At 47.8% G+C, this 13,892-nt stretch overlaps 1 protein-coding gene across 1 annotated transcript; it reads right to left on the minus strand.

The window, feature by feature from the left end:
• Positions 1–9,941: 9,941 nt before the first annotated feature.
• LOC130846364 (C2 calcium-dependent domain-containing protein 4A-like) lies at positions 9,942–11,369 on the minus strand. Its single transcript, XM_057724557.1, has 2 exons — positions 11,313–11,369; positions 9,942–11,116 (listed from the first exon to the last, which is right to left on the minus strand). The coding sequence occupies exon 2, from the start codon at positions 11,068–11,070 to the stop codon at positions 9,955–9,957; it is 1,116 nt and encodes a 371-aa protein (XP_057580540.1). The 5' UTR covers positions 11,071–11,116; positions 11,313–11,369; the 3' UTR covers positions 9,942–9,954.
• Between the last annotated feature and the right edge of the window lie 2,523 nt (positions 11,370–13,892).

Raw genomic sequence — 13,892 nt, forward strand, 5'->3', positions numbered from 1 at the left:
GTGAGGTAAGCTGGAGGCCTGATCCTCTGAAGGATCAGAACCAACGAAGGTTGGTTCTGCTGAGTCTGAGAGATTCCCCAGCACTGCCCTTTTTCTCCTACTCAGAGAACTCCACTTCCAGAGGCAAAAGCTTTGGCCTTTGCCAAGTGGGACAGAGTCCAAGCCCTCCTTGCTAGATGCTGGGGAGAAACTAGATCACTCCAGTGCATGAGCTTCTTCATCACTGATTTTTCTCTCCTTGCTTTGAGGAGGGGCACAGCCCAGGAAACCCCAAAGGGGTAAAAGTCCTCTTATCTCTTCATCACACTCCTCCATAGATGAAAATCTGCCCTGCACCCGGCTCAGAGGTTTTCTCCAGCAACAACGTCTCTTCTCCCAGCACTGTTTCCCATCTTCACCCAGTGCCTGAGGTCCTGATGCAGACAGCATGGGGAGCACACAGGGGTTCTCTCCCCACACTCTGTTCTCCCAAAGGCAGGTGCAGGCAGCCACGTGACTGACACCTGTAGTCCCTGGCGATCACTCCAGGGCCAGGGACTTGACAGGATGTGCAGAGTCAGCCTCAGCATCTCCACAGCAGGCTGGGGTCAGGCAGAGCTGGCCCCAAGGTACCAGAGTCAGAGGATTAGGGGGGAAACATCGGGACAGGGCTGGGGGCCGAAACCCAAGTCCACCGTGGGCAAAGTCAGCCGGAAGAGCTGAGGTTCTGGACTTCCAGCTAAGAAGGAGGTCCCGCTGTGATTCTGAGTCTGCAGATGTCCTTTCATTTCAATCCGACAGGTGCTTGGAATTGGCGAGTACTTCACATGTTAACTGATTTAATCTTCCCAAGAACTCTCCAGAGTAGATGATATTACATCCCTATTTCAAAATGAGGAAACCGAGGCACAGGGAAAAAAGTAAATTTCTGAAGATCACATGGCTTGTAAGTAGAAGAGAGATGGTTGAAATCCAAAATAATCCATGCTCTTAACCACTACCTTGTACAACCTGGCTCAGAGGCCCAGCTCTGCAATTGCCTCGCTTGAAAATCTAGGGCTTTTTTTCCTTTTCTTTTGGTATGTATGTATGTATGTATGTATGTATTTTTATTTATTGGCTGTGTTGAGCCTTCATTGCTGTGAGTGGACTTTCTGTAGTTGCAGAGATCGGGGGCTACTCTTCATTGCAGTACGCAGGCTTCTTATTGTGGTGGCTTCTCTTGTTGTGGAGCACAGGCTCTAGGCGAGTGGGCTTCAGTAGTTGTGGCACATGGGCTCAGGAGCTGTCGTGCAACAGGCGTAGGAGCTCCAAGGCATGTGGGATCTTCCCGGACCAGGGCTCAAACCCGTGTCCCCTGCATTGGCAGGTGGATTCTTAACCACTGTGCCACCAGGGAAGCCCAAGGCTTTTATTTCTGAGCCTTAGTTTTCTCTTCACACCCATACTTCATAGTTTGTTGTGAGAATTAAATACATCTACGCATGTAGAGTCCTCAGCATGATGCCTTACTGGCAAACACAACCGATGCAAACTATCAGCAACATTGTCATCATTACTGTTACTACGTGCCAAATGCCCGCAAGTCCATGGTGCCAGGTTTGCCTGGCTCTCACGCTCTCCCTTGCCTGTTTCCTGGCACTAAGGTAGGCCTCTGACAGCGCACAGTTACTCCCAGGCTGCCTCCACCCTGGTTTTCAGGCTGTTCTGAATGTAAGTAGAGCGGAGGCTTAGCAAGAGTAAATACTTAGCTCAAGGATCATTCTTTCAGAGTCTAAGACAGATCTCTGTAAAACTGAGTGGAGTGTTTTCATTGTTTTTTTTTGAATTTTATTTTTATTGAAGTATAGTTGACAATTGTTTTTGAATTATAATCTCAGCTTTGAAAAAATACTATGAATAAAGAAAAGCATGGCCACAACCCCACTGCTCTGACAGCAGTCATGTTCATGTCACGTATTACTCACCATCCACCTCTGCAAAGACCGACTCTTCTCCTGATTCACGGCCTCGGGGGAGCGGCTGAGAGCGCTGTTTACCCCAGTGCTGGGGTGGCCCAGGAAGAGTCACTGAGGGATTCGAGAGTGACCATGGAATAAATCCAGAACGACTCCAATTTGACCCTGGGAGAATAAAAATAGAATCAAACATGGATATATAATTAAGTCAAGCAAGCGTCCCTTTAGAGACGAATCAGTCTCTTTGAGCCATTAATTTTTAAAATATTTTAATTAATTTGTTTTTGACAAATAAAAATTGTATATCTCAGGTGTATAGGGTGACGTTTTGATATGCGTGCATTGTGCAATGATTGCCACCATCATAATCAACACACCCATCACCTCCCATAGTTATTGTGTGTGGGGGGGGTGGGGGGGAGGTGAAAACACTTGAGATCTACGCTCTTAGCAAATTTCTAGTGTGGAATATATTACTAATACGATTAACCACAGTGGCCGTGCTGCACATTAGGATTCCAGAATTTATTCATCTTACAACTGAAAGTTTATACCCTATGATCACTGGCTCTGAGCCATTATTTTATAATCTAAACCACACTGTAGCCAAAGCCTCTAGGTGAACTGTTAAAATTATGTAGGCATGTAATCCGGAGATATATTTAGTTATGTATTCAGTAAATCAAAACCAAAGGTAACACATGAACTTTAATTCTGTTTCTTTCTTTTTTCCCCTATGTCATTAACCAACCACGTTAAGTTTGGGGTTGGTTGGTTTGTTTGTAGTTTTGTTGTTTTTTGTTTGTTTTTGCTTTCATAGTTTTTTTTAAAGTTGAGATATTCAGAAACAAGGACCTCCTATAATAAATTTCACACAGAGTGGCAGAAATTTGTGACTGACACCCAGAACATCCTAGAATATGGGTTTGGAAAGTGAGAGGAAGAATGGGGCAGGAAGGTTAGTGATGATAAAACTCATTTGGTTTGAGCGGCCTCCCATGTCTCCCCAAAACCTGAAGCTCCACATGCCCTTTCTCCATCCTGTCCTTCTTTGATTTGGTCACCAAATGTCCAGCACAGAAACATTTCATCTGTATTCACTGCAGGCTTACCTCTTGTACATACAGCTGGGTTGAGGGGTATTGGTAGGAACACGTAAAGACATGTAAGAAATGGACCCTGATTCAAGGAGGTCACAGTTCCATTGGGATGTGTTGATAATAATCAGAAGACCTGGGACTGAGTCCTGGCTCCCTTACTTACTCACTGGGTTCACAGGAGTAATTTATTACAATTCTTTATCTGGAAAACAGGACAAATAGCAATAAAAATAACAACACCTACACCTGACTTACAGGGTTGCCATTCGGATGAAAAGAAATGAATTCGGTGAAAGCACTTTTCAGACTAGGAAGTGATATTCACGAAATTATTATGATCATTCATACAAAATGTTTTCACAGCTCAAAACAGCACCTTTCAGGTTTTTGTCACTTGGCAAGTTCGAATTTTCCGAGATTATCTTTTGAGAGACCTGTTTCCTACAAGATGTGACGCATGCAGTTCAGGTAAGCTGCGGCCAGGAAGGCATCTGACCTTTTGACACAGCTGTCTCAATGTGGGCGTGTTTTCACCTGGCCCACAAACAAATCTTTAAGCTTCTAGGTGTGTTTTTTACATGATTGGCCAATGAATCCATGAAATATACATCCTTACCCCATCCTTGAGTCTTGCTCTAGCCCTTACCTCACTCCATCGCTGACTTCCTAGGTTAGAAATCAAGGATACGAGGACTTCCCTGCTGGCGCAGTGGTTAAGAATCCACCTGCCAATGCAGGGGTCATGGGTTCGATCCCTGGTTGGGGAAGATCCCACATGCTGCGGAGCAACTAAGCCAGTGCACCACAACTACAGAGCCCAAGTGCCACAACTACTGAAGCCTGGGAGCCCTAGAGCCCGTGCTCCACAACAAGAGAAGCCACTGCAATGAGAAGTGCGAGCACTGCAACAAAGAGTAGCCACTGCTCGCTGCAAGTAGAGAAAGCCCGCGCACAGCAACGAAGACTCAACACAGCCAATAAAAATAAATAAGTAAATAAAATAAATTTATTTAAAAAAAAAGAAATTAAAGATACGAGTGGGGTCCACGATGGGTAGGAGACGGGAAATAAGGTGAGCTCAAGTTCTGGGAAGGCTCCAGTCAAGGCTCTTTTCTGACGCGGCGACAGAAAGTTCAATTCCACCCCGGCTCAATTGAAAAGAGGTTAAAGGTAACCGACTGCAGACACAGTTAGCTTCAGAATGCAAGTGGTGTGGCTGGGACGCTGACTCTCTCCATTTATCGTTCTGCTCTTCTCCATGTTGGCTTTATCCTTGGTTCCACGTACTGGCAAGAGAGCAAACAAGAGCTCCAGGCCTGCATCCTGTCAGGTTCTAATTCAGCAGAAAATAGTTTGTCTCTTTCTCAACACAATTCCTGGGTCTGAATCTTGCTGAACCGAATGTGAATCTCCCTGGATCGCAATCACATCCTTGAACCAATCCCTGCAGCCAAGAACATGAAATACTCTCATTGGCCAGGCCTGAGTCAGACCCATCCCTGAAATGATACGGAATCCCTATCATCTGAAACATATGGACGGAGGGAATCGGTGGAGTCACTCCACTTAAGAAAATCAAGATCCTGCTGCCACAAAGAGTAATCACTTACCAGGTGATCAAAACCGGTAAATATCCATGAATGATTCAAATAAGGGACGGAGCACTCATTAGAAGAGAATCGCCAGGGGTTGCTTGTCAGACAAGTCACAAGTACCAGGTCTCATATATTTACCACATTTCTTAGCCTCAAAAAGGGCCAACATTTATGCTAAGTATCTGCTAGTTCTCTATGAATTCATCCGTTCATATTCAAATTCTTCAATTTCTCTATTAAGGATCAAATTCATTTCTTTCAGGGAATAAATAGATTTATCATCCTAATGAGGGTACTTGGTCTCCTTGACAATTGAAAATCTGGAGTGTTGGTCTTCAAAATGAATTCTGTGCACCCTAGGGGCAAGATAATCCACTGCAGGGAAGAAGATATCAATACACTTCTGTATATTTTCATCTCAAAAGCAAGAAATAAAGTTTTACCAATATGATCTATAAGCACTGTCCCTGGGGCCTGTTGTTGGTCCAGATGTCAGAGGTTCTCAGGAAAGAGCAGGGGGTTCTTTACACAGAGTGGTTGGGTGGGGCCCTCCTCAGTGCTTTGCTTTCAGCATATTATGCCCTTACAGGAGCTTTCAGGGATAAAAGGGCACACATCTGCAGCTTATTCCCAAATATTTCAGGAAAAAAGATAGCTGCAAACATAGAAACACAAATATGTAGATATAGATAGATAATAATAATAATTTAAAAATGATTTTAAAAATATGGCGGCTTCCCTGGTGGTGCAGTGGTTAAGAATCCGCCTGCCAACGCAGGGGACATGGGTTCAAGCCCTGCTCTGGGAAGATCCCACAAGCCCGTGCGCCAAAACTACTGAGCCTGCGCTCTAGAGCCCTTGAGCCACAACTCACTCTGCAACTACTGAAGCCCGCACGCCTAGAGCCTGTACTTTGCAACAGGAGAAGCCACCACAATAAGCCTGTGCACCGCAACAAAGAGTAGCCCCCACTCTCTGTAACTAGAGAAAGCCCGTGCACAGCCCCAACACAGCCAATAAATACAAATAAATAAATTTATTTTTAAAAAATTTAAAAAAAAGATAAAAAATATGGAAAACTAATAGTTGGAGAATCTGGGTGAGAGGTAAATGGGACTTCTTAGTACTATTTTTTGCAACTGTTCTGTAAACCTGAAATCATTTCAAAACAAAAATTAAAAGTTTGATGATGGTGAAGAGGCAGTGCAGAGCAGCCTAAGCAGAGGTGGGTCCAGCCCCAGGGACCAGGGAGAGGAAGAGACCAGGATCCTGAGCGCTGTGAGGACAGTTCTGACACACGAAGCACCGTCTCCCGACAGACAGGTGAAGACAGGAGACACTGGTTCTTTTTAAAATCAAGTTGTTACCAATCTGCAAAATAAATCCTATTATTTTTGCCAAGTAAAATAAAGTATGGATTTTCCTGTCAGGACAGACACTAGTGTCTCATCACCGGGGGCTATTTATCAAGGCCTTGATGTTCACAAATAAGGAATCTCCTTGTGGGAGCGGTTGGATTTTAGAAGCATGCGTCTGGCTGAGCTGTTGTTCCTCTCGGGAACACGGCAGATGGCATGTGAAGGGCACAACCAGTGGAATGGAAAGATGCAGTTCTTCGTGTTTGTGTCATTTAGTGCGGCCACCTAGACAGGTTCTTAGTAGCCTGCCCTTTGTCCAGACTTCAGACTAAAACCACAGGTGAGCATAAAGCCATTTGGCAAAAGGATACTGATCTGCATGTGCTGAAGAAGTGTTCACAATATATTTGAAAGCAGAAGGGCACCTCCCCCTGTTAATATGAAGCTTGCTGAGACTAAATGCAATTCTCTCATTTAACCCTGGCGATCCTCACACTCAGTATTTTAGAAAAGACAAAACCTTGGTTCAAAGAAGTTAAACATTTGCCCCAAGATCATACAATTAGTTGGCAGCAGAGCCAAGACTTGAAGCCAGGTCTTTCCGGCAGCAGACTTCCTGCTCCTTCTGATACTCCACATCATTTCCCATCTCACTTCCTAACAGGAAGAAGCTTGGGCCTCAGCAGATGCTGACCCCACATTCAGCTACCGATCCAATATGCGCCAGTAAAACACATGGAGAAGTTCGCTGGGGTTTTCCAGGGAAATTCTTTCTCAGTCTTACGGGAATGTTTGTGGAAACAAGGCCTCCTCTCCAGCCTGGTCTCTGACGAGAGATCGTGGGAGCAGTCACGACATCCTAGGACTACAGGTGTGAGCCACCCAGGATGGAATGATGCATAGATGGCAGAATGAAGCTATGGGAAAAGATATACATCCGGAATGTGGGTTCTTTGTCCTGCTCCTACCTGCTTATGTTCTGGACCCTCTCTTGCTTTTCCAAAGACTGTGCTCCCGTAATTATTGCTGGTTTTCTTTCTCTTCGTTATCAATAGCTCCCTCTATTCTGGATATTCCAAACATGTGTTGGATTCTTTCATATTAACACAAAATGATTATCCTTTGACACTGTACTCTCTTCCCGCTACAGCCCTTTTTCTCTCCTTCCCTCTCCCAAAATTTTGTATTCTCTCACCTCCCACTCATATTTTAACCCATTCTAGTTTGGGTCCTGATGTCACTATTCTCCTAGACCTGCTCCTGTCAAGTTCACCACTGACCTTCACCTTCCCAATGGCAATGGGCATTTCTCTGTTCTCATTTATCTAGACTTCCCAGCAGGATGTAAATGAGTTGAATATCCCCTCCTTCTTGGAATACATTCCTATCTTCGTTTCCAGGACCCCAGACCTACCCTGGCCTTTCCCCTACCTCACTGGCTGCTACTTCTCTTTCCCCCACACTGACTTTTCCTCCTCTATTAAATTTCTGAATGTTGGACTGTCTCAAGACTTGGTCCTAGGTCCTCTACTCTCCTCTATTTGTTCCACCTCTTCCTGTATCCATTCAACACTCAATCAATACTTATTGAGGATCTACTATATGCCAGACTCTGTTCTAGGCACTGGAAATAGAGCAAGGAATAAAGAAACAAATCCCTGCCTTTATAAAGCATACATTCTAGTGGAAAAGAAAATAAACAAAAAACAACAATAAGTGTATAATGTAACATCCAGCCGTGATAAGTGATACAGAGAAGATTAAAGCAATGCCAGTGACAATGATGCTTTTTAAAAATAGGATGGCCAGGGGAGGATGGGATAAGGAGGTGACATTTACATCTGAGAAAAGCGGAGTGTGAGAGAAAGAAGTTAAAGATGATTCCTGGTTTTTTGTTTGAGTGAAAGAAAGAGTGATGATGTCATTTATTGAAATTAGGAAGACGAGGGGAGGAAGAGACTTGGGAACAGAAAATCAAGAATTCTGGTTCAGATGTATTGATGGGTAATAGAGACACATTAAGTAGTTATTTGGACTGATTAAGTTCCTCACGTGGATGATTCCTTCTTCAGGTCTTAGAGAGATCTTTCCTGACCACTCTGTCTCTGAGAACACCCTACCTGCTGCCTCCCTAGCCCAGAGAATCTCCAGCACCGTCTCTAGTTTATTGTCTTCATGATAGTCACCTTAATCTGTAACAGCAAAACTTTGCTATTGTTTGGCAACTCTCACAACAATTAAGTCCTGAGGGAACAGGAACTTTGTCTACCTTGTTCATAGCTTCATCTCCTGGCCTTAGTACTGTGCTTGTCACAAAGGAAGAACTCAACAATTAATTCCGGAATGAAAACACAAAGGGTAGATCAGTCCTCTGGAGAAGTCAGGGCAACTTGGTTCTTGTGTGAGCCCACCAGTCACTAGCTATATGGCTTCGGACCAGTTCACGTCTGTGGTGTTTTCTCAGTTTCAGAAGTCTTTTGATTAGATGATTTCTAAGGGCTAATTTCTCCACTTTGCAATTATGTTTAAAATCCAGGATTTTAATTTATTTATTGTAACCAAATTTGTACCCAGAACTTCATTTTGGCAATAACAATGCTAAAGGGCTTTTTGATGTAGCAGTGAGTGCAAACTACTGCTTCTGGGGCAGTTCGATACAGGGATCCTGAAGGGTTCTGTAATCCCACTCTGGGCTGCGCTAAATCCTCAGTCTTGGGAAGCCATCCATTCTGCTAGCTTCCAAGCCCGGGGAGAAACAACTGCAGAGGAAGGAGAATAACTAAAGGAGTTCATGTTTTGGTACATTATTGAGCACCTGCTCACCAGCACAGTTCAAGGCTTTTCAGTGATGCTAGCATATTTCACATGTATTTAAGGATTATTTGGATATTAAGGCATATCTTCACAAAACCCAGTGAGGTAGGTATTAATACCTCCTTTTTACTGATGTAGGAAATGAGGTTCAGGGAAGTTAACTGATTTGCCAAAGTTCAGACAAGTGACAAGTGGCAGATAAGACTGGAATCTCTGTCTCCCCCTAACCTCCTTGTGCTCTCCACTGCTTCATAGATGCCAGTAATCAAGGGCCTACCATCTTGGGTATAATCAGTTTCCAGTGGACTCAGGTCTATTTGTTGAATCAACAAATGAAAATAAATTGGATTAAGAAACACTCCATTAGAACCCTGTGTTCAAAAAACTGACAGTTTACGTTTCAACTCATCTGGGAAATTCTATTGCAATGTCATTAGTTACTATGTACATATACATAGCTAGGTAGAAGTAAAGCCACAAAAAATATCACCTAGTTTACAGACACAGCAAGATTTCCCAGGAATCCTTCTGCAGAAGGTAGAGGGAGAGGCCAGGAATATCTATTCTCACATACCATCCATTGGAAGATCCTTCATTTTCTTTCTCCAAAGCAATTTTTGAAGAGTTCACTTTCAAAAGAATCCTGTTCTTTCCTAATGGGAAAGGAATTCTTTTCCCATCAGGGCATCCGTTTTACAGAAGGTTCCCACCCTGATGCGTGTGTGCACGAATGAGGATATGAACGCACACCGCATCAAATATGGAAAGCTGTCTACACGCATCTTAGCGTTGGGCATGATTCTGAAGGAGTAACATTTGTTTTAAACCCATAAGCCGTTTGGCATTGATATAAATCAGAAATGGAAAAACAACGCAAATGGGGTCCAGTTCTTCTCTCTCTCTCTCTTCCAGCCACAAGCCAATCGTTTTATGTAAAAAAAAAACATGGTCTGGAAAAAAAGGATTGAGTGTTTTGAATAGAGGGCGTCATTATCTTATCTTTCCCTACCAACAAACGATGACAAAAGCAGATATCTAAGAACGAAAATGGCAACAAAGCAAGAACATGATTAGAAAAATGAATAAATAACATTTATTTTGTACAAAGCTCCTGCCAGCGTCCGAGAGGCCCGAGGGGCAGAGCGCGCCCTCAGAGCAGCAGGAGGGGGCCCAGCAGCAGCTCGCCCTGGCCCCGCAGGCGGCCCCGCTCCGGCCCGCGGCCGCGGTCCTCGGCCTTGACGCGCACGGCCAGGCGGCGCACCTCGTCCTCCGACAGCCCGTCCAAGCACAGGTCCTGCTCCAACACGGCCCGGCGGCTCCGCCGGACCACGGCGCCCCGCGGCCGGCGCGTCTGGCCCGGCGGCTGCAGGACGAAGCTGACGCGGCACCCTACGGGGCCGCGGGGCTCGGCGGCCCCTCCGGCCGGGCCTTCGGCGCGGAGCAGCCGGACGCGGAGGCGCCCGCTGGCCCGACTGTACTCGGCGGCCAAGCGCAGGGCGCCGCCCGCGCGGCCCAGAGTCACGGTGCCCTCGGCCTCCAGGCGCTCGGGCCGCGGGTCGGGGGGCGGCGACGGCGACGCGGCGGGGGCCCCGGCCGGGAACCGAGAGCCGGCGCGGCGCTCGTCGTCCTCATCGTCATCCCCGTCCCCGCTGGAGACGGAGCGCGCGCGGGCCAGGCCTCGGCTCCTCCCGGCGCGCAGCGCGCGGCGCAACAGCCCCTCGGGGGCGCGCAGGAGGCGGCGGCCGCGCGGCCGCGGGGCGAGCGCGTCCGGGGGCGGGCGGGGGCCGCCGGGGGCCGCGGCGAGCGACGCGGGGCCTCTTCCCGGGAGCGCGAGGGGCGCGTCTCCGCCGCCGCCGCCGTAGGTGCGGGCCCGGGGGCGGGGCGCGGGCAGGAGCGCGGCGGCTCCGCGGCCCCCGAGGAAGAGCGACTCCCTGCGGCGGGTGTGCGGGCTCTCGAGCAGCGCGCAGAAGCCGTAGGCGGTGCGCGCCCGGGGCAGGTGAGGCAGCGAGAGCGCGGCCTGCGAGCGCGGGTCCCAGTCCGTGCGCCCCGCGCCCTCGTCGGCTCCTCGAGGCCAAAGGTCCGTCTCGGCAGCACACCGCCGGGGCAGAGCGGCGGCCGGGGCCGAGGACTCGGGCGCGCTGGGCGCGGGCAGCCGTGGCGGGATGCAGAACTCGGGGATGCGGCCGGGGGTGAGGACGTTGGAGAAAGTAGGCTCCAGAGCCGCGCTGCCCGCGGCCGAGCCGCGGAGTTTCCCGAGGAGCCTCATCCTCCGAGGCTGGGGCTGGGAGTGGCGGGAAGAAGCGCTCCTGCTCCTGCGGGGGAGAGAAGCTGCTGAGTTTGGGCGCTTAGGGCTCTCGAAAGTGGCTGGACCCCTCCCCGGAGCCCTCTGGGGGTACCAGCGCGCCTAGGACCCCCTGGCGGTCCGGGCCGAACTCTCGGGCACCCGCCCACAAAGCCACCCGCCTTCCATTCATTGGTACTAAATAAACGAAGAAGTAGAAATCAGACCTTTGCCTCTTCTTCTGTCTCTCTGGTTTATGAGTTGCAAGTTCAATGCCCCTTGCTTCCCGGTCCAGGCTGGCGCGCCAGTTGCAGCACTGTGGCCGCGACACGGGCGCTCCTGTCTTATATCCGAGCCTGAGTTCCTCCCTCCCAGCTGGCCGGGAGTCCAACCCCTGGAGGCGCTGGCCGGCCCGCCCTCTCGGCCGCCCCTTCTCGCCACCGCCCGGCCCTGCCCCCGGGGCTTGCTTGGGAGCGAAGCTGTGGTGAGAGCCGTTACCCTCTGCTCAGGCCTGGCACCTGCATCCGCTGTGCGTGCAGGGAACCGCTTGTGAAAGGTTGCGGGTGGAGGGAGGATGCCTCGTTGGCCTGCCAAGGGAGAACTGGCGGTGAAAATGTTGGCGGTTTATTGGAGAAGGTGAAGCAGAGTAAGGAAACAAGAAGTTCCTTTTTGCTGGGAACTACATCCTTCCCCCCACCCCCCGGAGGTGACCTACAGGCACTAGGGGCTTCTATTTAACTGCCCCCACGAACATGCAGTGTGTAGACCAATATAGTTCTCACGGTGCTTGTGTCCTTACTTATGCGTCTGTCTCTCTCTGCTAGACCATGGCCTTCTTGATAGCATAGGGCCTGGCTCAGTCAATGCTATATATACTGGTGGAGTGGGTGAATTAATGTATGCAAAAATTTCTGAATGACTACAGGCTGTGCCTATCGTCTTGATTGTTACAAAAGATGAGGTTTCTCCCGCCCTAAAAATGATACTTGATATTTCCAAAGCTACCCCTTTCTCTCTGCTCCATCATGGAGGTATCCAGTTGGCAAGCATCTTACAGAAAATCCAGGTTGCCTCTGTCCCCACCCCCACTCCCAACTTTCATTTTCTAAGATGAGAAAACTGAAATCCGGTGGGACTTGAGGAAATTCCATAGAAGTTCAGTAGAGCTAGTTACTGGCAGAAGCTGGAACTAGCAATTTCCTGTCTATTTTGCTTTGCATGTGATGCTTCCTGTTATCTGAAATGCCCTTCTCTGCTTTTTTTCTCTATAGGAACTCCTTTTTTACTTCAGTCAGACATCATCCCCTTCTGAACCTTTATTCAACTCCCCCACTACCATTCTCAGCCTTTCCTTATTCTCCTCATACGCATTCCATGTACCACCATTGCTGCATTTAGCAGGCTGTTTTGGAATTTTTGATTAACAGGTTTGTCTCCCCTACTAGACTATGAGTTTCTCGAGAGCAAGAACTGTGGTAACTCAACCAGAGAGGAGTCTGGGGGACCTACTATGAATATATGTAAAACAAAAAGAAGTGCTGTGATCCAGAAGCTGAGTCTGCCTCTATTGCAGAGCAGACCTCTCCAAAGGACAAGCCTGGCTGTCTTATTCATCTCCTCCAATTTCAGCACTTGGAGATACAATGCCCGGCAAGTAATAAGTGCTCAATAAATATTTGATGAATTATATTGTGTTGAATTTAGCCTGATCTACAATGCAGGTCTTATGACTGTCATGTGCTTTTAACCACATACCTCTCTGCTTTATTCAATTGCTTTCTCACAATAAACCAGTGCGGTGAACATTGCTTCTGTTTACGATATAAGAAACTGAGGCTCAGGTTGATTTGTCTAAGGTCATCCAAATTATGAATCACAGCCCATGTTTTGTAAGTCCTGGCTTTTTGCTGATTTCTTCCTTCCTTCTCTTTTTCCTTCCTTCCTCCCTCCCTCCATCCACTCAGTTCAATATCATTCACTGAATTCACTGTGTGTCAGGGCTTGTGTGTGTGGCTTGTATTGCACTTTACATCCAGAATGTTAATTCTTAAAGGAACTCAGTCTAAGTATTTTCCATTATCTTTGCTTTGGAATAAGTACCATTATTTCCAAATCTTTAAAGGAAAGGAGGGTGAATGTTTTCCATGGATTAATAATTAATACTTTTTTTTAAAGATTTATTTTATTATTTATTTATCTATTTATTTACTTTGGTTGCGTTGGATCTTCACTGCTGCGCACGGGCTTTCTCTATTTGTGGCGAGCGGGGGCCACTCTTAGTTGCAGTGCGAAGGTTTCTCATTGCGATGGCTTCCCTTATTGTGGAGCATGGGCTCTAGGCGTGTGGGTTTCAGTCGTTGCGGCGCTTGGGCTCAGTAGTTGCGGCTCGCAGGCTCTAGAGCGCAGGCTCAGTAGTTGTGGCACACAGGCTTAGCTGCTCCGCAGCAAGTGGGATTCTCCCTGATTAGGGCTCGAACCCGTGTCCCCTGCTTTGGCAGGCGGGTTCTTAACCACTGCGCCACCAGGGAAGCCCAATACTTTCTTTTTAAATTGATCACTGTTGTCCTCTGGTATGTCCCCAATACGCAGCCAGGGAGCAGCAACCATACCTGCTGAAGCCAAACTTGCAAGCCGAGGAGTCCCTGGGGGTCTCTGACTGGTTCATTTCCTATTGATTCTACGGGCCAGTCTGCAAATTTGTGGGCGAATGGTCTTCTCTAAAGCAGAGCACACCTGCATTATAACCTGCCCATGTGCAAGCTCACTTCCAAGAAATCCCAGTGAAAATGGTTTTCAGTCTCCTGAGG

Source organism: Hippopotamus amphibius, chromosome 2, assembly GCF_030028045.1.
Source record: "Hippopotamus amphibius kiboko isolate mHipAmp2 chromosome 2, mHipAmp2.hap2, whole genome shotgun sequence".
NCBI classification, from domain to species: domain Eukaryota; kingdom Metazoa; phylum Chordata; class Mammalia; order Artiodactyla; family Hippopotamidae; genus Hippopotamus; species Hippopotamus amphibius.